Source organism: Phalacrocorax carbo, chromosome 17, assembly GCF_963921805.1.
Source record: "Phalacrocorax carbo chromosome 17, bPhaCar2.1, whole genome shotgun sequence".
Lineage (NCBI taxonomy): Eukaryota > Metazoa > Chordata > Aves > Suliformes > Phalacrocoracidae > Phalacrocorax > Phalacrocorax carbo.
The window spans coordinates 951,289-976,548 of NC_087529.1; the positions used below are offsets into that span (position 1 = coordinate 951,289).

The 25,260-nt window shown below is 43.4% G+C and overlaps 1 protein-coding gene across 4 annotated transcripts; it reads left to right on the forward strand.

Annotated features, from left to right (window-relative positions):
- Positions 1 to 281: 281 nt before the first annotated feature.
- RABGEF1 (RAB guanine nucleotide exchange factor 1) lies at positions 282 to 24,665 on the forward strand. 4 transcript variants are annotated; one of them, XM_064467800.1, is made up of 10 exons: positions 282 to 424; positions 10,861 to 11,046; positions 13,414 to 13,580; positions 14,594 to 14,713; positions 17,765 to 17,934; positions 19,471 to 19,552; positions 20,373 to 20,505; positions 20,892 to 20,983; positions 21,257 to 21,513; positions 22,498 to 24,665. In XM_064467800.1, exons 2-10 carry the CDS (start codon positions 10,868 to 10,870, stop codon positions 22,894 to 22,896), a joined length of 1,599 nt encoding a protein of 532 aa, XP_064323870.1. In that variant the 5' UTR covers positions 282 to 424; positions 10,861 to 10,867; the 3' UTR covers positions 22,897 to 24,665. The 4 variants fall into 4 exon arrangements, with proteins under 4 accessions (XP_064323870.1, XP_064323871.1, XP_064323868.1 ...); XM_064467798.1 differs by having other exon boundaries at positions 307 to 424; positions 17,768 to 17,934; XM_064467801.1 differs by lacking the exon at positions 14,594 to 14,713 and having other exon boundaries at positions 17,768 to 17,934.
- Positions 24,666 to 25,260: the final 595 nt, after the last annotated feature.

The following is a 25,260-nucleotide window of genomic DNA, read 5'->3' on the forward strand; positions in this document are numbered from 1 at the left end:
CGAGCGCTGACGGGGGCTGCGGGCCCCAGGGGCGCCGCCGCGTCCGCGGGGCCGGGGGGCTGTGCCGGGCGGGGCGGGCGGCCCGAGCGCGCAGGGAGGCGCGCGGACGCCCCGAAGGCTCGGTCCGCTCCCGCCTCCAGCTTGTACGTAACGCGGAGAGCGAAGCACCCGGGGAGGCCGTGCCGCGCTGCTCCGGCCGCCCCTCTTCCCTCGGGCCGCGTCCCCGGCCCGGCCCGGCCCGGCCCGGCCCACCGCTCCGGTCCCGCGCCTGCTTCCGGGAGGCGGCCCCGCCCCGGACGTGGCGGCACGCCCTTCCGCCGCCGCCGCCGAGGGGAGGCAGCGCCGGGCCGCCGAGCGGGAGGCCGTCCGCGGGAGGAGCGGAGCGGAGCGGAGCGGCGGGGCGCCCCCGCCGCCCAGGCAGCCGGTGAGCCGCGGCTCTAACCCGCTTCGCTGCCCGCTGAGTGGCCGCCGCGTTGCCGGGCTCCCCCTCGGGGTCGCCCGCGCCGCTGGGCCCTCTGCGGGGGGGGGCTTCCCCTCCCTGCTGAGGGGGCCCCGCTCGGCGGCCGCCCTTCACCGCCGCTTGTTGCGGTTCGCCGTGAGGCCCGGGCAGGCGGTGTCGGACCCCGCGCCGAGGCCGGCCCCGCCGTGGCTGCCCGGGGGTCCGCGGCCGGGGCCGCCGGGAGCGGGGCTGCGGCCGGCGCAGCGCGCCGGGACACGGGGAAACTTCGTCAGGCGGCTCCCTCCGTGCGCGGCTCCTGAAACTAAGTTGCTTTTATAACGTGTATTATTGCTGTTACGATTCTTTCGGTTCCAGGGGGTGTTTCAGTGGTTAATGCGGGTGAAGTGTCGCCGATGCCGTTGCCAGCCCGGCCCCTCTGCCGGTTTCCCCGCCGAGCTCCTCCTGGGTCGGGGCGGTTTGGGTGCTGCAGGGTTGCCTCTGCCCGGCGTCTCGCTGCAGGAGCGGGGATCAAGTCCTTCAGACCCACGCCAGACGGAGCCGAGGGCGCCGAGCTGCGCGTCTGGGGCGCTGCGTGAGCACCTGCGCAGCGCTCGGGCCGCGCCCTGGGCCTTCGCAGAGGGCGCGAGGTGCCGAAGGGTGAATGAGGCGCTGGAGCCAACCCAGAGTTCTCCGAGCGCGTGGTTCGGCGCCCTGGCACGGGCGGCCTCGGCGCTGGGCCGATGCGGGGGTCGTCACAGGCAAAATGCGGATCGTGCTGTTTGGGCGGCGCGGGGCCCCGATCTGGCCCACGGACGGCGTTACGGAGGTGGTGGCGTAACCCCGTTACTGACGTGACGTGTGGCACTTCTCTTGTTTGGTGTCATAGTCACGAAGCTACTTCTGAAGCGATGCTTTGTATGGGCAGCTCTCGTGCCGGTGCTCGGGGACGTGCGCTGAGCAGCTCTTGGTCTCCCAGTTACCTGAGGCTCCTTCGAGACAAAAGACCGACCAGTGTAGAAGGGCGCGTCTTCCAGTAACAGAACTTCAGTGGGGAGTGGGATGTGGTGGCCTTCTGGACGTGGTTACACAGTGTTTTGCAGGGGGGAGGATTAGGAAGAGAATTGTAAGTCAGTGGAATGTTTTGCTGACAAAAAAACCAACACATAAAAGAAAGGAAGAACAGGATATAAAGTCTATTACACCAACTAATAAGATCACTTTATACAGCAAACTATGATTATAAGCTTTTGAATATAGTCCATGATTCTGGTACTTAATTTTGTTTTGCAGTTTAGAACAGTCTCAGCTCCCTCCTTCCCCTCCTGGTGTTTGCTGTATAATCCCCAATTATGCTTCGCCCCCCGCCCCCCGATGATGGACTACTTGTGACCTTAAACTAGACCTAAAAATCATGCTTGTGAAGTCCTATTAAATGCTGTCGGTAACAAGTCAGGTACAAAGTGCATAAGATGTTTTGAACTATTTTTCTGAGGTTCTACAAACTTAGTTTTGATCTGTATCCACGCGAGCGTGGTTGGCGTGTTGGCAAAAAACACAGCATGTAGAAGCCAATCGCTGCTGTTTCTGAGGAGATTCTGGAAGTTTTAGCTAATCCTCCGCATATTCTTACTTGAATTTCCAGTCAAACAGTACAAAGCAGTTTTTAGACGTTTCTTGTGATTTCATTTAAAAGTGCGGTTGTGGGTCACATGCAGTCGGTGAGACGCAGTCTGTTAATTCACGGATACGTGCTACGCCTAGCGAGTGCTCATTGCTGCGGGCAGTAGCGCAGAGTTTGGTGCAGAGAAACAAAACTGTAGCTTAAGGTCTGTACGTTGGAGGGGAAAAACACATCTTCCAGCTGAAGCGAACCGTGAGCTCTGTGGGCAGGGCGTTGAAGCCTCGCGGCCACGAGGCTTCGGAGGCTTTAAGCAGTGGCTGCCATTTCCCCGCCGAATTGCAGTCCCAAAGGGCGCTGCTGTCTCCAGGTGCCTGGTCACGCTGCGTGTCTGCCGCCGCGGTTAACGGCTGTTTCTCTTCTCAGGATCACCGGTTAGCAACCTGTGGTGCTTATACCAGAGAACAACTGCTATAGCTGAAATTTCTTAACTGCAAGGAAGATGCGTGTTAAAACTGTGAAGACTCGTATGATCTAATCTGCAAAGATAGCTACCGTCTTTCTTTCCTAATTCGGAAGCTGCCTAATGGCTTTCGTATTTTCTCTTCATGAGTCTCTTAGATCATAGTGCCCCACCCTTTCCTTTGGAGGAGATTAACTCATGTTTAATTACCTTTCTGCTAATTACAATCCTGAATGTTTAGGGTTACACATGAATCATGACTATTTCAACACTTACATGGCTCTTAAGAATTTTGTGGCATTTGGGTCAGCGGTTGCTCTTTGAAATACATGCACGTTGTTTTAAGGGTGCTTTTCCATTGGAAAGGTCTGTAGTTGTTAGACACCGTAACGCAATCCCGTCCTTCCACCCCCTCTGTTTTGATGTACTTTCTAGTCTACTTTGTGAGTTTATTTTCAGTCACTGATGTTGTGTGCGGCTTTAGGTGGGACTTGCTACTCTCTCGCTCTGATGTGAAGTATGGTGTACTCTTCAGGCACCAGTGAAATGTAAAGCAGCAACTGTTACTGTAAGAACTGTGTGTTTGGAGGCTCTCCCAGTTTTTCTTTTCCATGCCTGGGGATGGCCGTTAATGGCCAGACGGTTCCAGTGTGTGACACCGCATCAGGCATTGCAAGCGCTCTTTGGAGCTCTCTGATATTTTTTTAATGAGAAGAACTAATGCAAGTTGTTCATTAAGTGCTATGAAGACTTAAACTTGAAGAGTCGAATCGCGTTCGCTTCAGTCCAGTGAAAAGACTGGTGTAGGTTGTTGCTGAGTTGTGCCAAGATTTTTTTGAGAAGACTGTTGATTTCAGGAAGTAGAGTGAGGTAAAGATGAGAGAAAACACGAAGCAGACCCAACCCAAAACCGAACCCAGAAGCTGGAGGAGGGATTCAGGAGACAGGTTTTTCCTTGTTCGTGGTCAGAAGTGTCGAAGACTGAAACAGGCGTTCCTAGAATAGAATTCAAAGGCAGCTTCGTACCTTTGTGCCAGCCTGCCTGTCTTGAGTCTGTTACGTGAAGTCTCTTCCTGTTTTTAGTTATGCTTCCTGAACTTTGGTACCAGTATTGAGCTCATTTACAGAACAGCCCTACAAAGGCACTGCTTTCATTTCCAGCATTAGCATGCACAGTTATTTAGAAACTGTTTTTCATAGCTTGTAATAATTATGAATAGACTTGCAATTGCCTCTTACTAAAGGCGTCTCTAGATTGCTTAAATGAGACCCCTTTCTACTCAGCTTTGACATGTGAGCTTTTTCAGCCAGCTCTTCCATCCGAGGTGACTTAACCAATCCAGGGCTAAGAAACAGTTGATGAGAAAGTTGGTGTCTTGTGGCTGTGGCAGCGATGCAGCCGGCATCGACGGCGCAGGTGTCTGTCCTGTTGGCGTGCGCGGTCACTGGAAGGCAAGGTAGGCGCGCGTCAGGAACAAGAAAAACAAGCCGGTCATGTCTGAAATCGTGATAAATCTCTACTACTTCCAAACCTTATTTCACACGCCGTGCTTTTCCTGAAGCCGAGGCTGTGCCTGCAGTCTTTGGAAACCCTACCGAGTTATGAAAATTATCTTAGACTTATTGCTGAAAAGGTGTGTTATGTAACCATAGTCTCTTGTGTGCATAAAATCAGCCCTTAGTGACAGATCTTATTTTTGATGAAAGGAGCCCCCTTTTCAGATGACATAAAAGCTAAGATCGCACTTGCTCTTTGCTGAGACTGATACCTGTGTTAATAAGTTTACTGTGAATTTTTCTAACTGTTGTGTAATCTGGTCTGTGTGAAAATTAGAATATAGTCTTTTGCTGTTGTTGAGAGCTTTGAGTCTGATACGAAAGGTACGGTGTCCTGGAGCAATAATTGCTGCTACTTCAGTTCCTATTATGGCATACCGACAAAAATGGCCTAAGGATTTATGGACTTATAATTGGAAGAGACAGTGCCTTTTGGAAGCTCAGAGCTAGTTCTGTGCTTTATGTAACCGGCCTGCGTATCAAGATACCACATGTGATCATCAGGTGTTGGCAAACTTTTGAGCTCTCTCCTTACCCCGTAGTTTTAATTGAGAAATAGCACTGAGTGTGAAGGTTTCTCCTCTAGTCCCGTGGGAGTGTAGGGGAAGATCATCAGAGAAAAAAAAGTAGAATAGTATCCGACTGCCTAATTCTGTGTCGGTGCAGTCTGGTTAGTGCTGCACTGATGCTGGTGAACTTCGCTACCTGTACGAGCAGTCAAGACTCCAGAGGCTGGATGTCCAGCATGATGTACTCGGGGTGAGACCCGTGGAGGAACGTGGGCATCCAAGGTGGGAACTATGCAAGGTGTTGCTGCCTGAGCTTTGGCGACTGTCGTAGATTGCGTTCTGGTGTCCGTAGCTGTTCCCCAGTGGTGTGTAGGGAATTAAGATTACAGGCTGCAGCCTGCAAGTGTCTGAAGACTAAAGGCTTTGACGGAATCCCTTTGTAGATACACATGTATCCCGTTGCTTCCCATGGGAGATGGGCTCCCCAGACCTGAAACTGAAAATCCTTGAAAACTAGAATACAGGTTTTGTTAAGCACCCGTATTTGATGAATACTGTTGCACTTCAGGTCAATGGAAAGAAAATATTTCTTAAAAAAAAAAACCCTTTCCTTTTTCCTCCACTCGGCCGACCTTAACACTGTGGTTCTTTTTCTTTGATAATACTTGCAACTGTTCTTAACTCTTTCCTGTGTCTTAACTCTTTCTATGTTTTCTTTAGTAAATCTTCAAAGATGAATTGAAGTATGTGACTCGGGGAAAGTGATGTGGCCGTATTTTGCAGAGAAGTTGGTTTTTCTGGTTTTGGCTCAGATGTTGCTTCCATGACTGTGGTAACCAAAACCCTGCACTGTTTGCACATACGTTTTCAGTTGCAGCTCTGACAGAGTCAGAGAGGAACTGTTGGGCAGAGAGCTGGTTCATCTTTCCTTAAAAATTATGTGAACTTCCATTTTCTGAAGTAAAAGCTATGGTTTATTGGATATTCTTCTTGGATGACAAACTTTACAGGAAAAATCTAGGGGTGTGAGCAAGGGAAGAGAAACCTCTGAGTTGCTATTGCACTTTTAAAGTATTTGCTGTAAGTAAATGGGTGCCCAAAATACTACGAATAAAAAGAAAAATTTTAAATTAATCTATATACAACAAAAAATAGTGTTGATGGGAAGATGTATTCAAGAGCTTCAGAATGAACTGCACTAAAGCAAGGAAAAAGCTAATTTTTAATTAAACCACAGTGGGTTTTTTTCACATGCTAGACATTGTAACAAAACGAGATATTCTAAGATGCTTGTGAAAAAGCTACAGAAGGAGATCTGATCTGTTGTTAGAGCCCTTTGATGTGCAGCCCGTCAGATATATCTATCACAACATGCTTCGCATGCCTCATCTACCAACCGCGCACAAGTGTTCCTCTGCTCTTGATATCGCTGCGGTTTGGAAAAACAGCTCGAGGGCTGGGACGGCGCGGCGGGGCGGTGGCGGGGCGGTGGCGGGGCGGTGGCGTGCTGTCAGGCCGCGTGGGCCCCGGCGCGGGAGCGCGCGTGGCAGCAGGGCGCGGAGCTCTCGGGTGCCCGTACAGGCCAGTCCTCCGTCAGCCGGGGCGCCGTACGCTGGCCGCCGGCGGCGGGGCGGCTGTCCCTGCTCTAGTTGTCCAGAGTCAGTCCAGTTTTGCAGCCTTGGTGTCACAGCGTGCGTGGGCAGTCGTCCTCCAAGGAGCCACGCACGCGGCGTCTTGGGTGGAGTTTAAGGATTGTGATCACAGAAGGCGGTTGGGTGTTTAGCATTTTTCTGTTTCAGAGGAAAATGGGAGGGAATAAGCACTTACTTGCAAATAGTAGCAGGGGGAAAGGGATTTTATAAATTAATAACACATCTAAGAGTCCGCTCTTTTTCTAAGCTCTTCAAAGCAGTGATACTAATTAACACAGGTATTAACTTCAACGAGGTCTAGTACAGGAATGCAGAAAGAATCTTCTTTCACTACGGTATTTGTGAGGAGCTGTGTAAGAAAGTGCAATTTCTGCTCTCCCTGACAGTCCTCAGAGCAGAGCCTCCTGAAGCACCATTTGAGCAAAGCAATGTATGAGTCTACTTTAAATTACAGGCGTTTGCTCCTGGGAGGGAGACGTGGTGCTTCTTGGAGTTGTTGAGAAGTGTTTTCGTTGGGATACGGGAGGTGTAAAAAGGATGTTCGGTGCAGTGTGCCTCTCCGAATTGCAGTTAATTTTATTTATGATTTTTTTGTATCTTATTGTCCTTCTTGATAACTTTTTTTTTTAATGTGGAGGTTTGTAACTTTCCTTACTATTGTCCTCCTGGCTTCTCAGTGGTCAGGCAGTATGGAAGCTGTCCAGATTTGCCTACCTCTCTGACTCCAGAAAAACAACAATTTTGTTCTTTCTTTTGGGTTATGTTATAGAATCACAGAATTATGAAGGTTGGAAAAGACCTCTCGGATCATCAAGTCCAACCCCAAACCCAACACCCACAGGCCTCCTAAACCATGGCCCCAAGTCCCACGGCTGCACGGTGTTTGAACCCCCCCAGGGACGGTGACTCCCCCACCTCTCTGGGCAGCCTGTGCCAGGGCCTGACCCCTCTGGCAGGGAAGGCATTTCCCCTCACACCCAACCTAAACCTCCCCTGACGCAGCCTGAGGCCGTTCCCTCTCGCCCTGTCACTGGTGCCTTGGGAGCAGAGACCGACCCCCCCTCACTCCAGCCCCTCTCAGGCAGCTGCAGAGAGCGAGTATTATTCAGAAGTGAGCTTTGAACAGGTCATGCATTCAGGGCAGGAACAAAAATAAGAGGTCTGACCATGCAAAATAAGAGGTGTGACTGTGCAAATACATTGAGTAGTTTATCTTTGAATAAAGAATGATATGATATGCCTTTAGCTGGAGGGGGAGGGAGAGGAGGGAAGAAAGAAAGGGGGCTGAGGGGAAGCATTTTGAACAATCAAAAGTTTCAACAAAAAGTTTTTAGGAATGAAAGATCATAAAGTACACAGTGATTTAGTTGAAGTTGACTTGAGATGGATTTTTCATATTCAGTTTACTAAAACTTGAGTTGTACCATCCATTAAAATGTAAACGTTGACCTGCAAAAATCGGCTGTGAAACTTTTTTTGTAATGGCCGTATGTCAGAAACAAAAAGCCTCTGCTTTAAGTGCAGCATGTGATTTCATGATGTTGATTCAGGGTGACCTCTTTTGTGCCTGGATCTGGAACTGATGCAACTGCAATCAAAAATACTTGAGGGAGAGGAAACAGAATAACTTGCTTTCTAGTGGCTTGGCTTTGCAGCTGTTTACACGCCCCTCCCAAAAGAATGAAAATAAATATCCCCAAACCAACCAAACAAAAAACCCCCAACGAAAACATGAATCTTGCTATTAAGAGACCTGATTTGCTTACTCCAGGGAAAGCTGCTGAACTTTGACACTGAACAGAACCTTATTTTTATTTCTGAGGTACGCAAAGGGCTAGCGGGATGCCAAAGGTAATTGTGGCGCTGGTACGTGGTTAAAGCTCTGTGGATACAGAAAGCTAATTTTTGTACATCTGTATAGAGACAGTGAAAGTGCACAGCTGGCATAGAAACAGAGCGTGCTGTTAAGCTTTTAGAAATCAAGATGTTGATGTGGGGTAGAAGCAAGGTCACGTATTTCAATCTACTCCTTTAGTTCTCAGAAAATCCGAGTGTCTGAAGGACGGTGCTTTTGAATACGAACAACAGACACCTGAATTCGTGAAGCTGGCCTGCAGACTGCAATTGCAAAACCGCTGTAACTTACCCGTTGTAGTGGGTGACAGGGTCGGGGACGTTCTTGCCTGGGGTGACAGAGATCCGTGTAAAATTTCTCTGAAGTTTGTGTTGTGAAAATATTTTTATCTGTGTCTTTATAGCACCCTGTAGTTCACAACGAAAACATTCAGACTGATCAGCTTTACTGTGACTGGCAATATCGAAAATTCTGTGTGTGGTGGTGTTTTTCTAGCAGAGGCACGCGCAGTAGCGGTCTCTAGTCAAAATGCTGCTGCAGCTTCTGTTCGTAGGAAGCGGAGTTTAAACGGGATCAGGAGCAACTGAAGAGTTTCAAGCTTTTGCTTCCCCTTTCTTTTCAGGCTGGTAAAGGGCATGTGTGATGTAACGCGCAGTTTCTGTCCCAGGCTGTGCAGCTGACAAACACTTGATGTTTAGTTTCTGGTCTGCAGATCCATGTGCCATTATAGTCAACATCGAGACCTTACTTGAGGAATCAGAAAATGAAGATAGTACAGGAACCAAAAGATTTTTGGGAAGGCAATGTACTTATTTTCCCATGTTAATTTGTCCATGTGGGAAGTAAAGCGCTCTCAAGTATTGAAGATCTAGTTGTGTGTTTCATTTTGCTTTGCAGAAGGATATCAATGACTGTTTAACTGTCAGACTTTCTGTGGGAAAGAAAAGAGAGTATTTGGCTTGCTCTCTGTCTATATAAATGAGAAAATGTGTCTTTATAAATCATGCCAGTAAGGAACTGATTCCCTTAATATACAGGTCTCTACAATGAAACTTTAGATTATTTTTAGAAATTCGTTACTTCTTTCAAATATTAAAAAAAAAAGTCAGTGGAAGGAGCTTTAATACTTACTTATATAAGAGGGAATATTTAATTTGTTCCCCCTTCAGAGAAAATCATGTGTGTTTCCCATTATTTTAAGTAAAGTAACTTGTTTAGATTAATGGGAAATGTTAAACATTATCAGTCTTTCTTTAAAATGGTTGATCTTATATAATTCAGCTTGGAACAAAACAGCTGTTACTTCCTGTAGTAGGCAGCTCTCTTTGGCAATGACAGCTGTGCATATCGTGTCTCTTGCTGTGTGACCCAGAGTCCAGGGCTCGTTTGGCACTGCTGGGTGCGAGAGGTTCCAGGGGTGGGTAACCTTTGGGCAGAAACAAGAACAACCAGAGATCCTAGGAACTTGGGGGTCATTATGAATCTCAGGGAAAAAACAAGATTACTCTGACAGTTACTGACATTCTTTAAATTAAGGAAATCGCTTTTCATTGTGCCTTCCGTACATTGCAACTCTGTGTTCTGTTTTCCTTGTGTGATCTGAAGTAATATGCAGGAGGGGAGGGCAGGGTCTTCAAACTGTGGGCAGTATTGGTGTAAAAATCTCCTGGTTTTCCTGTTAGAGGGAGGAAGCCTTTGGTTATGAATGTGAGAGCAAGAAACGGTAGTTGCTACGGTGCTTGCTCAGTTCGTGTGAAGCACTCTGAGGATGGCAGGAAGAAAAAGGGGCTGGATTTGGTGACCAAGACCTGCTTTCCAGTGCCATGTTGTGGTGTTCCCAGTGTCTGTGTATGTCAATATTGCAATCCAAATGTCAGTGTTTTAATATGCGGACCTTAAACTTGCTAGTGCAGGTGACCCTATGCTGCTTTTCTCCTAAAATGAATTCAGCATTTAGAATTAGAATGAAGTAGTTGGAATAGCCTTGGGAGCAAGCTGGCGTGTGGGAGGGTTTCTGTCAAGCAAAACAAGAAAGGGGAGGGCTGCATCGTTGGAAGACAGGCTCTGCACAGCGGTAGCGTAGGCATGAAAATAAATCTTTGTTGTGGGCACTATATATAAATTCTATAGAGCTGAGCTTTGTACAGATGCCCAGCTTCACTCTGAAGTAACTTGAGTACTGAAGGAGACAGAGGTGCACCTCATCCGCGTTACGTACCCTGCTGAGCTGGCTGTGATACTTCACTGTGCTGGGAAGATCCGTTCTTTGAGGCCAGAGATGATATCTAAAGTCTCACTGGTGTGATTCTTTGCATAGAGAGTCTCGGCCTGAATCCAAGCCTATTTACATCTTGCCTCTTACTCAGTTTGCTTCTCTTTGGTGGTTGTAACTTTCTCTGTTTCCTCCCTCATCCGCTGCTTTGCGCCTCTGTGACTTAGAACAGCATGCTGGTGAGATCAGAGGACCGTGCCTTTTCCCACGTGTGCACGTAGCTGCATGGCTGGTGCTGCTGGCCTGCTTTCTAGGGCAGCTGTCTAGTACTGTTGGCAGGTGGAAGCTGTGCAAGCATACGCTGGTGCTGCAGTTGGCTGTTGGGGCTGGGTGCTTGCATAACTGTGCCCTTCCTCCTGGCCTTTATTTTGTTGCTGCGGAGCTATTCGATAACTGGAACAGGTGACTTCTTTCTAAAACACAAGCCTTCAAAAGAAAATATTTCTAGCAGGTTGTTATCATGGTTCTGTCTTTAACCCTTTTCTCTTTAAACAGGAAGAAAATGAACCTGAAATCTGAACGCAGAGGAATCCACGTTGATCAGTCAGAACTACTGTGCAAGAAGGGATGTGGTTACTATGGCAATCCTGCTTGGCAGGGATTTTGCTCCAAGTGCTGGAGAGAGGAATACCATAAGGCCAGGCAGAAACAGATTCAAGAGGATTGGGAGCTGGCAGAGCGGTAAAGAGCCCTCTCTATTCCTTCATGTTTTACAGTAGGGTGACCTCACCAAATGCTATTCCTGTCTCCTATTTTCTAGTCCTATTTACTCAGCGTCAGTTGCATCACAAGTTCTCAAATTCGACCTTTCCAGCAGGAATTAACATCTTCCATGTGATGCAAAGATGAATATTTATGACATTCTAATTTAAGAGGTTTCAAAAGAAAGTCTGTCAAATGCAAACACTCCCCAGCCTCTCAACAAATACTTTGACCTAATTTGCATACTGAAATCTATAATTCTAACTAGCAGTTGGAAGGGTGAAAGTGACAATTTTGATTAAAATACCTCTGCCTCTGGAGACCGCAGTTATTGTCTTGAATATACCAGCACAATGGTTTTACGTTTCTGCTACTGATGATTTAAAAAATTGGGTCTGTAGTCATTCTTTTAAACTGCAGGGTTAAGCCCAAAAGCATCAAAGCTTTAGCTTTAATAATTCAGGTAATTTTTCTAAGCATGTATTTTCTGCAAAACAGCCTAGTTTTCCTTGTGTCATAAACGCTTGACCCTAAAAATGGGGGTTGGAGGAAATCTATGCTTAAGTAAGAAAATAAGAGCAGCTACAACTGCTTTTTGGATTTGGGTAGAAAGCAAAAGCATTCTCCACTGCCTGAGGAGCTGCGAATCATCCTCTTCTGTACTACAGCTGTCCTTTGTGTCACTCCCAGGTGCGAGTTACATGATGTCCGCTCAGAATTAACTGTTTCAGGGTTATGTGAATTCTTAAGACGGAGGAGCATCCAGCTGTGTACTGAGCTGGTTGGCAGCTGGCTTGAGCTGGCAAGATGTTTGTTCATATTGACACAGATTCTCTACGTTCACTTCCTTCATGTATTGGTGGTGTATACCAGAGCTCTAGGAAAACGTGCAAATGACCGAGACACGTGCCTGTACTCAACCCTTTGGTGAACTTGAGTTTACCTAGTGATTACATTAACCAAGGTCATTGGAGGGGGTGGGGGGAGAAGAAAAAGGCATTAAGTGCTGTGTTCATACCAGCCTGCCTGAAGAAGGTGGTATCTGTGGAAGCTCTCCAGACTTGAGCTGGGTCCAAACTCATGGCTATGGTTTGGAAGCCCCAAGTCTTCTGGTATCTAACTAACCTAGACCCTTGTACCTTATTCCTTGAAGTAGTTTGTCCGCTTGTTTTTAAAGTTTTTTACTGTCTGGCATTGGAACAGAATAACAGCAAAGACAGGTAGAAGGAAGTGCTTGAAACCTTTTCTAGCCTAATCAGAAGGTGCCAGGTAAGCTGTGGTGTACAGTACAAAGGACACGTCATTTTTTTTCTCTGCCATAAATTTGGCTTAAACAGTTAATAAGGACTTCAGTATTACTAGAGCAGATAGTTATGCTGTCAGTCTTACAGTATGTATGTACAATAAAACAGGGTATTTAAGGGATTCTTTAATAAGTAACTGTTCAGTAGGGAGACGCTAAGGGAGCAGATAAGCTGTGATTGTTTGCTGTAGCGAACAGACAGGCTTGTCAGCACAGATAAGACACAATTCCTGCCTGAAGAGGTTAGGAATGCAAGGCCATTTATGGTCCAAGCTGAGCTGAATGGATTTTTAAATAAAATTGCTCAACCTTTTTAGCATCTTGAAGGGCTTTAATTTAACCTGTTTTAATCCTCCTGCATAGGAAGAAAAGTAGCCGTTGAAGGAATAGTATGTTTGCCCTCCCCTACTTTGTACATGTAGATTGAGAGGTGGGCTTGGTCTTTGCAAAGCATCCATCGATGTTGCAGTGAAGTGATTTGCCTCACTCATTCAATCAAGCATGTGTATTACCAAGACTTTGAAAACAAATTATGACAACAGTTACGTCTCCCAGAGTATTTCTGAGATTGTGTCAGGGTATTTCATGTGCTTAGCTGCGAGCCATGGGTTTTATCTTCACTGAGATGGTAAAGGATGGCCTGTGGTAATAGGGGGTGAAACTTAGAACGGGATGCAGGGAGGAAGGTAACTGAATCAGTTATTGGAAGCGCTCCTGCAGTCTTTCCCCTCACCTCTACCTTTGTAGAATTCAGGGCTGTGGCATGAGGGGATGGTGCCCATGCTTATACTTCAGTCTCCTCCCTTTTGACCTTCCTATTTAATCCTCCCTGCCCATCCTAAGCTTTCCCTCACTTTCACCATTACAGCATGGAAAGAGTGGACTTAATGTAGTGAAGGGAGATGTGGTAAGAAGCAAGAAATGAAGACGGGTATAGAGGAGAATTAACATGTCAACTGAGTAATTAATTTATTGCACAGGAAATTAGCTTATCTGTGCTGCTTTCAGGCACTTAAATTAGACCTACGTTCTTCTAATTCCAGGCTTCAGCGTGAGGAGGAGGAAGCGTATGCCAGCAGTCAGAGTACCCAAGGGGCACAGTCACTGACCTTTTCAAAATTTGAAGAAAAGAAAACCAATGAGAAAACACGAAAGGTCACTACTGTGAAGAAGTTCTTCACTGCCTCTTCTAGAACAGGAGCTAAGAAGGGTAACTTTCTCCTTTGCTTTTAGTGGTTCTGTTCAACATGTTAAGTGTTTTTGGTAGATGTGTTGTACTAAGAGGCATAGAAATACTCTGACTTGACTTCAGAAAGTTGGAATAATGATGCTTCTGGAGAGGAATATGGGAAGTCTTACTGAAAACACAGAAAAACATGAGCTTTCGGGTGATGCCAAACAGTCTTTTAAATAGAACGGTGCACTTCTAAATCTGTGGCCGTGTTTGTGTTAGTTATACAGGAGCTCTTCCACTAAAGTGTACAACTGTATTCCTCGTGGTGGTCTGCCACTGCTCTGCTCAGTGGGAGCAGCTTGCTCGCATGACGCACATTCTTGCTAGATTCATGAGTCGACCACAGTGTGGTACTGTGATGTAGGACTTGAAGGGGAGCTCTTCCTGAAGAAAGCAGGAGACAAGGTGCTGGCTGTCAGTCACCTCGAACAAACTGATACGCCCAAGTGTGTTAGAAATGAAGTATCAGATGATGATGCCATGGATCACTTCAACAGCTTTAACAGGAGAAATGGAATGTGTAAGCAGGGTGCCTTTAAATGAAAATGAATTCGAAAGGAAACTTGTAGTGTTTATGTGTATGTGGGTTGTGAATATCAAATTTGTGGTTGGCTGAATGTTTATTCTACAGCATGTGTTACAAGTAAGAATGATTAATGGCACTGATGTCTTTGCGTAGCAATAGCTGACTTGGGCAAAAACCAGAAAATGCTAGACTGTGGAGGAGGTATTCCAGAAGAAAAGCAACATTCATGTATCTTAGCCTTATAGACGATGCATTTCTGTAATAAAAAATTCTAAATATGTCTGAATTTCATTTTAGAATTTGTCTTGGTGCATGGGCAGCAGCTGGCTAAATGAAGCATTCACCTATGTATTAAAAATATTTTTTTATGTTCATTCTTCTCACTTTCCATATTGTTTTTTTCATCATCTCTCCTGACGTGCTCCCACTCTCGGTGTCTTGCTTGCTTTTGCATTTATTTCAGTGGCTCAAGAGAAAATCGTTAAGCAAGGACAGCTTGGGAGGGAGCGAAATGCTGATAACATTCTCAGGGATTTGAAGGAGATTTTCACTCCCTCCTGGGAACTGGCTTCCCCTGCTGAAGGTAATGCAGTACAGCTTGAGCAAGCTGTCTGCTTGATTTTAGTAAGCTTACCTCTTAGTTGAGCTTTGCAAAACACAAACTAGGGTTGTGCCAGTTCTAACTTGTGCTGTTGAATACGAGGATGACAAAAAGGCAAGTCTAGCATCTTGAGGTAAACTTGAATCCCTAAAATAATTCATTGCCTTTTGGTAGGGGGAGTATAGGAATAAAGCTGAAGCCTCTCTGAGCTCTACCTTAGCATGACATCTGAACGATTATGCAGTTTCAAAAAAATAATAATTTTGTAAGAAGTAGCCAGATCTCGTGCTGCTTCATGTTTTTGTCAAAAAATAATTCCAGGTTGCCATTATAAATGTGATTATAAGTTGAAACTACTTCAATTTAATAGTTCACACTTCAAGAACTTGTGCATTCTCAAAACATCTCCAGATAATTGTAATATGAATCAAGACAATCTCAAATCAAGAGAAGACACGCTGGTTTCATTTAAACCAAAAGGACACCAAAACCCATGATGCAAACAGCTTTAGGATCTTGTCCCATGTTATTTGTATGCAATTCTGACATGATCTGCTGACTAAAGAAATTTGAAGATATACCATTTTTATTTTGCAAACTATATGAAGAAAATGAGTGGGGGTGTGTGGTAGAGCTGCTGATGCCGCTGTTCTTAATGTTCTTTGCTTGGACTCAGATCATGACCATGGCACAACCATAGTGAACCACTGGAGTGCTGATGTTCTGCTGTGACAACTAGCACTTTTGTAGAAAGCCTTGGGAAAGATTTTAATATTAATAGTGTTTGTTCTTTGTAAAGGTGATGCTTTCTTAACTCTTCTGATACTCTTTCTTTTCGTTTTGGCATATCTCCTCTACTAGGTTCTCTTTCACTTGTTCAGATTACTGTAATCAGCTTCTTTTTAGTTAGACTTAGTTCTCACGGAGTACATGACAAACCTGAAGATACTTTGTTGCTGAAAGTACATTAGTTCCTTCAGTCCTTAGTAATTAGTGCATATTCTACAGATTAATTTTCCTTAAATCAGGATTTCAATGCAGAGATTGATGAAGTTGCAACATTTCTGAGGGACTACATGTAGTTCTTGATGTGACTCATTGAAAAGAGAGTTCATTCTAATATTCAGTTTTTTAATGCCTACATTAAGCGTAATCTGCCTCATTTGACTACATCTCTAGTAACTAAAAAATAATCTATTTTAAATTTGTGACTGAAAAAACCATATTAATATTCCTTAAGGTCAAATAGTGGAATGAGGTTTATTGTTATAACACAGTGAACTCAGTGTTGAAATAAGTAAATAAATCTCAGCTGTTTTTTTGAAATTAAGTCAGTAATTAATTGTGGAAAAAGGACCGTATAATTCTACCCTTTCAAAAATGTACCTGCTTGACTTATTAAGACAGCATAGTTTTGAAATAATATTACATAACCAGTAAGAAATGTGACAAACTTAGATCAGTGTATAGTCATGGTTGCCATTCAGCTTGAAAACTGTACAGGCATTCTGCTTTGAATCTTGGGTATAATGCAGGTTGGAAGAAATCCCCTCTGGGAAAAGTGTTCTTGTGTAACTAGAAAGGAGATTGATTTGCACTTTTAATCTGGATTGCTACAATTGGAATGTAAATATTTGTAAAGCCTTTTCCATTCTTATCACTTAAATACCATAAATGTTCCAATGGTATCTGACCAAATTATCTAGAGAAGGTTATGCTGAAGTGTAGTGGTCCTTCCTGAGTCTTGTGCCTTGGTCAAATGATCAGTGTGTGTTAGTCACTGGATCGTGCAGCTTTGAATTCCCTATAGTGCTGGATCTCTTGAAAAGCAAATAACAATAAATGAGAAAAGCCCTGGTAAGCTCCCTCAAGTTCAAATTAAACATACTAATTTAAATATACTAATCCCATTTATCTCCTTTTATTTTGGAGTTCTGCATGTATGCCTGTTGAAACAAGGATTTCTGTTGTGCGTTAGTATTTTCAGATTGAAAGATATGTTTGTATCATGTTGATCATGAATGTTTTCATCTCTTCTGTCTCTTTGCTGCTTGCTTTTCATGTTCATTTACATCATCTCTATTCAATCCTTCATTTTGAACAGTGTTGGCTGGCAAGTTGAAAGGTGGGTGAACTAAACCTGGGTAGTGAAGGTTTGGATCAGTACGATTAACTCGCAACGTAAACCTTGGAAAATCAGATGTGTTTGTGTGGAAGCACTCTGTGGTTGCAGCTATGTAAACCTGCATCCAGTGCTGCGTGCAGCCTGTGCTCCTACCTCCTTCCCGCGTGCCAAGCAAGTTCTTCCTTGGACAGACGCGGTGCTTCTGCTCTTGCGGAAACACACATGGCCCGGTTCTCATTTACACTGCGGGTGTGGTTCTGTGGCATCTGCTGCCCAGCCCAGGAAGGGCGGCTGCATTTGCACCAGCCTCACGCTCCCATTCCTTGTCTTGCGCTGCTGCTGCTGCTCCTGCGACCTGGTAGGAACCCAGCCTGGGGAGCTGATCAAGCTGAAAAATAACCCCGTAAGAAATACTGATTTCTGACTAGGACTGCCCCGAACTACCAGTCCCTGAGCTAGTTCATGAGCTGGTTGGACGCTTGGAGCAGGAGCAAAGGAGCAGGAATTTAAGGGTGAGGCAGAACAGGGAAGGGACCACTCTGTTATCTGAAACTGCTGCAGAATCCCATCTGGAAGCCTTGGCCTTATAGGGAGATACCTTACCTGGGAATGAAAATGTAAGAAACCGGGAAACAAACCCATGTTACAGTAGTTTGCTAATATAAAAAGGCCATTAGTGTAAATGGGTATGTGGCTATAAGTGTTTCACTTGAGTGGAATACTGAGTTTCCTAGAGTTCTGTTTAATAATATCCAGCATTTCACTGGTAAAGCTTGAGAAAGAAATGCTTATTCATCTGCACAGTTGAAAAAGAAAAAACAAACCTGGAACTTTAACACATGCTAAACATTTCCTGAATTCATCCCTCCGTGTAAAAAAGCTGATCTGATGTGCCCTAATCTTCCCAGCAGAGATCCAAGAAGCCAAGGCTCCCAGCCCTTCTATAAACAGGCAGGCCAGCATCGAGACAGATCGAGTATCCAAGGAGTTCATAGAATTTCTCAAGACATATCATAAACCTGGACAAGATATCTATAAGCAATGTAAACTGTTTTTGGACACAATGAATCATAAAAGGGTAAGTTTTACATGCCTTCTACGTAAATGGGGAAATTGGGGAGAGATGGAGAAAAATGCTGCTTTTCCAGTACTTTGGGTTTTATATATTGTATACAGGAGTCATCAGCTGAAACGCTTAGTCAAATGGAGATCTAGTGGTAGTCTTAAATTCTGAACACCTTCCCTGTTGGTATGCTATATGACCAAAGAAACCCTCAGACCTCAGTGTCCCAGGTGGCTTGAGAGAACTTGCCTTTGCATCCTGAATAAATTAGTTCTGAAAGATAAAATGTCAGTTGAACAATTAATTTTCTAGATAAATATGACTGGTGGAAATCATAATGTATTACATAATGAGTTTTGGGGTATCTTAAGTCTAAAAGTTACAAAGATAATACAGCATCAAACCACATGTCCCCTTTTCTTTGGGGAGGGAGAACTTGACCGTGGGTGGTTTTTTAATACGAAATAATGGTTACATTGTCATTCTCCATACAAAAATTTAATGTACTTGAAATATTAATGAGTCTGTAGTGCCACCTATAGTTGGCATGAGTCAGGATTCAGCACACGTCCACCCCCGCCCCCTTTCTTATTTAGTATGTAGTTACTCAAATTATATCTGCAAATTGGACTGGAGATTAAAGGGAGTTTGATGGAATCTTACATGCCTTCCACTTTGAAAACATCTTGAAGCTTTTCTCTTTTAGAACTGATTCATTCTGAGTATAGAGTTTGGGAAAATAGTGTATTATTATTATTGGTTAGAAACATTAAAGGTACTCAAATTTCGTGGTTCCTTGATAGTTTGTGCTAGTCAAGAAGTCTTTCTCAACATGTACAATTTGCTACTACACACAAACCAGGCCTAAAACGCAGCACTGCCATCAGAGCTGAGACTGTTCGGGGTGACTGTCCAGTTTTTACCTTAGAGATTTCAGAAATTGTTCTCTTTTTTTTTTAAAACGGCTTTATGCTGCCATTTAATGGTGAAAAGCAACTTGATCCATAAAGTTCATTTTAACCCTTCAAACCTCCGTTATGTTCTTCAGTAGCTCAGTTAATGCTCAAAAGACAATGTTTTGCAAATAACATCGTGAATGTATTTCATAGTAACTTTAATGTTAGAAGTATTTACCGTATATATATTCTTTCAAATATAAGACTTATGTTCTTGGTTTTTTGGTATGCTGTATATTGTCTTTTAAAAAGCTATAGACACAAAACTGGGAGCAAGAATTGTGCTTTTAGTGTACATCATTTTGTCACCATTACTCAGGGGTGTGTCTGGGGAAAATGACATTGCACCTGTCCAACTCCATTGCCAGTATACATCTGTTCAGCAAATAAATGTAAATCTTTAACACGTTAAAGAGCCATTATGTCTTGGTTTCTCATATTTTTGAAAATAATTTAGCCAACATAAACACCCCTGATGATATATTTGCATTCTCAGACTGTTACTGCAGCTGGGCGCTTTCCTTAAACAAAACCAGAACATCAGAGGCATTGCTGCCAGTTCTTCCACACATGCGTAATTGGTTTTCTCCTACAGGACTTAAGCATTGAGGAGCAATCTGAATGTGCCCAGGACTTCTATCAAAATGTAGCAGAGAAATTACAGACACGTTGGAAAGGTATCACGTTCTGCTTCCTCATATCTTACTGCTGAAAAAGTAATGATTTTTGAGGATAAAGCCTCTTGCATTTGCAAGTAAAAACAAAGCATTCCTAACCAGCTTTCAGAAGAGCTGTTAACAAATTCTAGTACCGTGGTTAGAACTGTTCCCAGCAGCACCATGTATGTGAGATTTTGCCATGTTAATTATTTGGTTTTACCGGGTTTTCTTGAAGTCTCGGTTAAATGTGGTTCAGCTGTTCTTATTTCTTGTTTTAAATTCGATAATATTTGTTTAAGACTGAGGCTGCCTGGGTGGCCTCAGCCCCATTAACAGGCTGTGAGCCTTATGTTACACTGTAATGCACAAGAAGCCAGCGAGAGGGGAGTTGCTCTTGCAGGCTGCTTCTATGTGCCTGGTATGTAAGCGGCACAGTTAAACGTACCCAGGGATTATTATTTTTTTTTTTTTAAACAAAAACAGGAACAGGGACTTGGAAGGCCTCACTGGATTTATTCTCAAAGACTATTTTTGAGAAATATTCTTGCAAGCTATAAGCAGCTGAACCTAATTTGTGTGTTGGATGTGCTAAATGAACATGCCTCGTGAACCTACGTGTGTACGTCCTTTGGCGTATCGCTCTGGGGTTCTCGCCGTCATATTCTTACCTCTGCTGCAGAGAGTGAAAATACTCCTGATACATCCCTGCCTTACTAACTCGGGTTGGCTCAAGTCAGTAGTACTGATTTGGTGATGTTAGGACCAAATTGTATTAAAGCTTCAAAACAGCCATGGAATACTTTATTTACTGTATTGGGGTGGATTTTGTACCTTTCAGTGCCCCCTGAGAAAGTTGAGAAAGCAATGGATCAGATTGAAAAATACATTATGACTCGACAGTATAAATATGTCTTTTGCCCTGAAACAACTGATGATGAAAAGAAAGATCTTGCAGTCCAAAAGAGAATCCGGTAAGTCTTTGAAAGAAAAATAGTTGAGTAAACCACAGTCCTGTGAACGAGCTCTGAATTAAGGATGTTAAAAATCTGCTGCTGTACATACAAAGGTGGCAAGCTTTTTAACCAGAAAGAGATAAAAATACTTTAAGAAACAGAAGGAGTTAATAGAATGAATAATGAAAGCTACTCTGCTAGGAAAACTAATTGGTGTGCTTTTGTTAAATTATAGCAAAAAAAATTCTGGAAATAAATTACTTCAGTGGAATAAACTAGCTTATAACTGGACTAGTGCCTCGTTTGCACAAAGCACTCGTTGTGCATTGAATTCAAGAAGCAGCTGGTTTCAGACACCTGAATGTTACTGGTACAGGAGAGTTTAACACTTTTTCTCATCACAGGGCTTTGCACTGGGTAACTCCACAAATGCTGTGTGTTCCTGTCAACGAAGAAATTCCAGAAGTCTCTGATATGGTTGTAAAAGCAATTACAGGTTTGTGAACGATGAATTTTACATTGGCAGCTTTAAATTTTAGATCCCTTGTTCATAGAGATTATTTTCTGCCGCCGTCAGAAGGGGGTCTGGGCTCATAGATCTGCACTAGTCTTCGTAGTATTGGAGTCGTATATGATCTGAAGCAGGAATAACTTCAAGCACCACAGATAAAAGTGATGCAATTTTAGTATTGTCTAGCGAGTGTCCTGTTCATTGAGGTGTCTGATTAATGTGGGTTTAATTATTTGAAGTCTTATTTTTATCTTACAGATATTATCGAAATGGATTCAAAGCGTGTCCCTCGTGATAAATTAGCATGCATCACCAAGTGCAGCAAGCATATATTTAATGCTATTAAAATCACAAAAAATGAACCAGCTTCTGCGGATGACTTCCTTCCAACGCTTATATACATTGTTCTGAAGGGAAACCCACCCCGCCTGCAGTCGAACATCCAGTATATAACACGCTTCTGTAATCCAAGCAGGCTAATGACAGGAGAAGATGGCTACTATTTTACCAATCTGGTAAGTGCAGGAATAGTGCTGGCGTTTTATACAAGAAGATTGTGTTTTCGTTGGATGTAGGAATTTGCAGTAAAGGCAAACATGGCATAACAGAAGGAAAATCAGGACTACTCTTCAAACAGTGGTTGAGGTTACTTAGAGTACAGCAAGCTCTTCCGCTTTACACCTCTCTGCTTTCTTTATAATATTATAACCTTTTATTTGAACAGTCTGATGATAAGACTTCGGTATATTTTTATTCTGTAAGGAGATAAGTACTTTCTGTTTCTCAAATCCTGAGTTTGGACTGTGAAGATGTCGTGGATTATGGAACAAAAAGTTCCCCATTTAAGGCTTTATCTCTTGAAGGGACTGCAGAACTAGGCCATTAATGTGTGGAGGTAAACAGGCATTTTAAAGCTTCTGCAGGAGGCATTTATTGGTGTCCTTGTTTATATTAGAAGGAATTATGATTACCAACTTGGCTTCTCTGCATTTCGTTGTAAAGCAATTCTCAAAGGAGAATGCGTAGTCAAATTAAATACTTGGAATGTTAAAAATTCCTTTCAGTAGGAGGAGAGCATCCACAAGGTAAGACGGGCATTTGGCATTCCTTCCTTCAGAAGGTGAATAGAGAGCATAGCAGATCCCTTCTGATCAGATTATTAAATATTAATGTAGTGCTCTTGTGCGGTTGTCATGTCTTGTTCCTTCTGGTCTCTCACCTCCAAAATGCAGTGCCGCTGACCCCGAGGTACCCCGTGAGTTGGTAATGTTCAGGTGAAATGGTGTCTTCCTGTATCAATCTCCAAGTTTTTGACTTCTTCAGACTCTGGGGAGAGGAGAGGGGCATGTGAACTGTCTGATATAGTTAGCTTCTGAAGAAAGCTCTTCAGGAGCAATCTGTTGAGGCATTAAATAAAATAATTGGTTACTGGTCTAACAGCAGAATGCATAAGCCCCAGCCTGTACCTTGCAATGATACTCACTCTGTTTTGTTTGCAGTGCTGTGCTGTGGCCTTCATTGAAAAACTGGATGCTCAGTCTTTGAATCTAAGCCAAGAAGATTTTGATCGGTTTATGACTGGCCAGACATCCCCGAAGAAGCAAGAATCTGACAGCTTTTCACCTGATGTGTGCCTGGGTGTTAAGCAAATGTATAAAAACTTAGACCTGTTATCTCAGTTGAATGAGAGACAGGAGAGAATTGTCAGTGAAGCCAAGAAGCTTGAGAAAGACCTCATAGATTGGACTGATGGAATTACAAAGGAAGTCCAAGATATTGTTGAGAAATATCCATTAGAAATAAAACCAAAAAATCAAGCCTTAGCAGCTATTGACTCTGAGAATGTGGAGAATGACAAGCTGCCCCCACCACTGCAGCCTCAGGTTTATGCAGGATAATTATCAGTGTTAACTTTGAAAAGCATCGTTATCCTCACCTGGCACTGTCTGCTACTTGGGAAGGGAAGTAAATTTAAGGCTAAAAATCAGATAAGCTTAAATCAGTACGTTTTTAAAGGTACATTTTTTTGTTAAGTGTAATGAATTGTATTTATTTTAGTCAAGTAGATTTCTATTAGGCTTTTGTGGGTTTTTGAACTGAAATTAAATTTTCTACACAAACCGGTGTAATTTTTAAGCAACACTAGTCCATTGACATCTTTCCTGAAAGCTTCCTTCTAGGCATGCACTTACCTGTTTTTAATAATTAGTTTAACTTAAAGAATTCGAGTTCCAGGAGAAACTCGAAAGGTACCAGTGTTCGTCTGCATTTATTCTGTAGCTGTAAAGATGAAACGTATATTGTAAAATATGTAAAATTGTAAATAGATTTAAAATCTAATCGACTGTGCATGACATCTTGTGTGTGAGTGAAAATGGTAACGTGTTCATTTAAATGGCATTGCAGTATAAAGGCAAGTACACTTACTGTTTCAGTAAGCTAGATGGTGTAACTGATGAATTGCAGTCAGAAAGGATATCGTTGTAATGATTTGAAAACTTGACTCTCATCTTGAAATCTGCTCTGTAAAAGGAAAAAGTGCAATTTAAAATACGACATTTCTTCACGTAAACGCTCCCTCTGCTTTGTCAGTACCCTCGGTAGCCTTCGGCAGTGCACAGAAGTGCTGATACTGCTACTTCCAAAGAGAATGTTGAGCCAAGCCTCAGAAAGGAAGGAAATATATTTATTAAAGATTGCATAATGTGGAGCAAAAAGGGGGCGGGGAGGAGATAGTACAAGCGTTGCACCAAAACCGGCTTTCTTTTCCGGCATTGCCTGGTGATTTCCATCAGTGGTCGAGGCCTTGACTGCTTTTTTGACAATCCTGGTAGATAAATAAGTTCATATAATGAGAGGCTGCTTTTTCAAAGAAGCGTGAGCCGTTGCTCTGAGCGGAAAAGTGCACTTTATCTTCATGAAACATCAGTCTATCTTTAGTGATCCTCCTTTAGCAAAGGGAGTTACCTTGCTAAAGTATTGAACATCAAGGTAAATATGGCTTTATGTCACGAGAATTTAATCGATGTATTTCAAGTTCCACAAAAAGTAACCTCTTGCAATATAACTTTTTTATGCCAGTGAAACATTTTATATATAGTTTTAAATATCTTCCAGTTAATCCAGTCAGCCATGACTTGTTTGTGTACCTGAGATATCTAACGAACCTACTTAGCTTGAACTACTCTACAGCAATGTTAAATTCTTACCATCAAGGAGGAAAGTACCTACCTCTTTATGTTCCACTGCTTTAAAAACACTGCTATTTAAATTTGCACTGCAATAATTCCAGACCACAACTGTGATTTGTCCCATTTTGTCAAATGTATTTAGCCTTACGAACTATGCACTCCTAGTGTTTCAGAGAGAACCAGTTACCCAGAACTCCACTGCTGAGGTGAAGCAACGAGATAATCGGATGACCACAAGAAATTAGATTGTTCAATGTATCCGTATGTCACTGCACCCACATTGATTAGGATCTGACCAGGGCTTGCAGTAAATAATACTGCAAAGTCTTTATTTTCTTTATAAACACTAGGTGCTAATTGATATCCAGGTACACAGGTTTTCCTGAGGGGGGTAATAAAAAAAAAAAAGGCAAACTTTTAGCTGTTATGTAAATTGCTATGTTTAAATAAAAGTGTGTACATTATGCCCTTGTTAATGAGTTCCTAAAGGTCTTGTCACTGGGTTTTGTTACGCTGTTAATGCTTAATGTGACTATAATTCTGACTGCTCATGCATTCTCTTGTGTTTTGGGAGATGGAAATCTTAGCCATTCAAGAGCCAGTCTAGGTAACAGTTTATTTTTCTTTGCAGAAAGATCATTGTAGTGATTAAGCACTTAAGGATGGCTTTGCAGGTGCATTTGAACTGAAGTATCTCTTATTCATATGCCATGTTGTTACCAGGTCACTGAAGTGGGAGGTTTTCAGCAAACAAATCCTCTGAATCCCCCAAAAGGCAGGTAAGATGGATTTCCACACCCCGGGCTTGCTCCTGGCCATAGCGCAGCTCCCACAGGAACTGGCAGTCTGAGCAGAGACTGCTTTAAGGCCCTGTCAGTATTTTATTAGGCAGGTGACCTGTCTGTAGGTAGAACAGGTAAATAGTTTTGCCTTGCTTAAGGTAGTTCAGTTGCCGCAGTAATAACTGCAGAGTATCTTCCCGGTGATTAAATTCAGACTAGGCAAGCCATCGTGCCCAGGGTGCTGTGAGGTGCTGCTCACTGAGCTGGGAAGATGCCGTGTTAGTTCTGG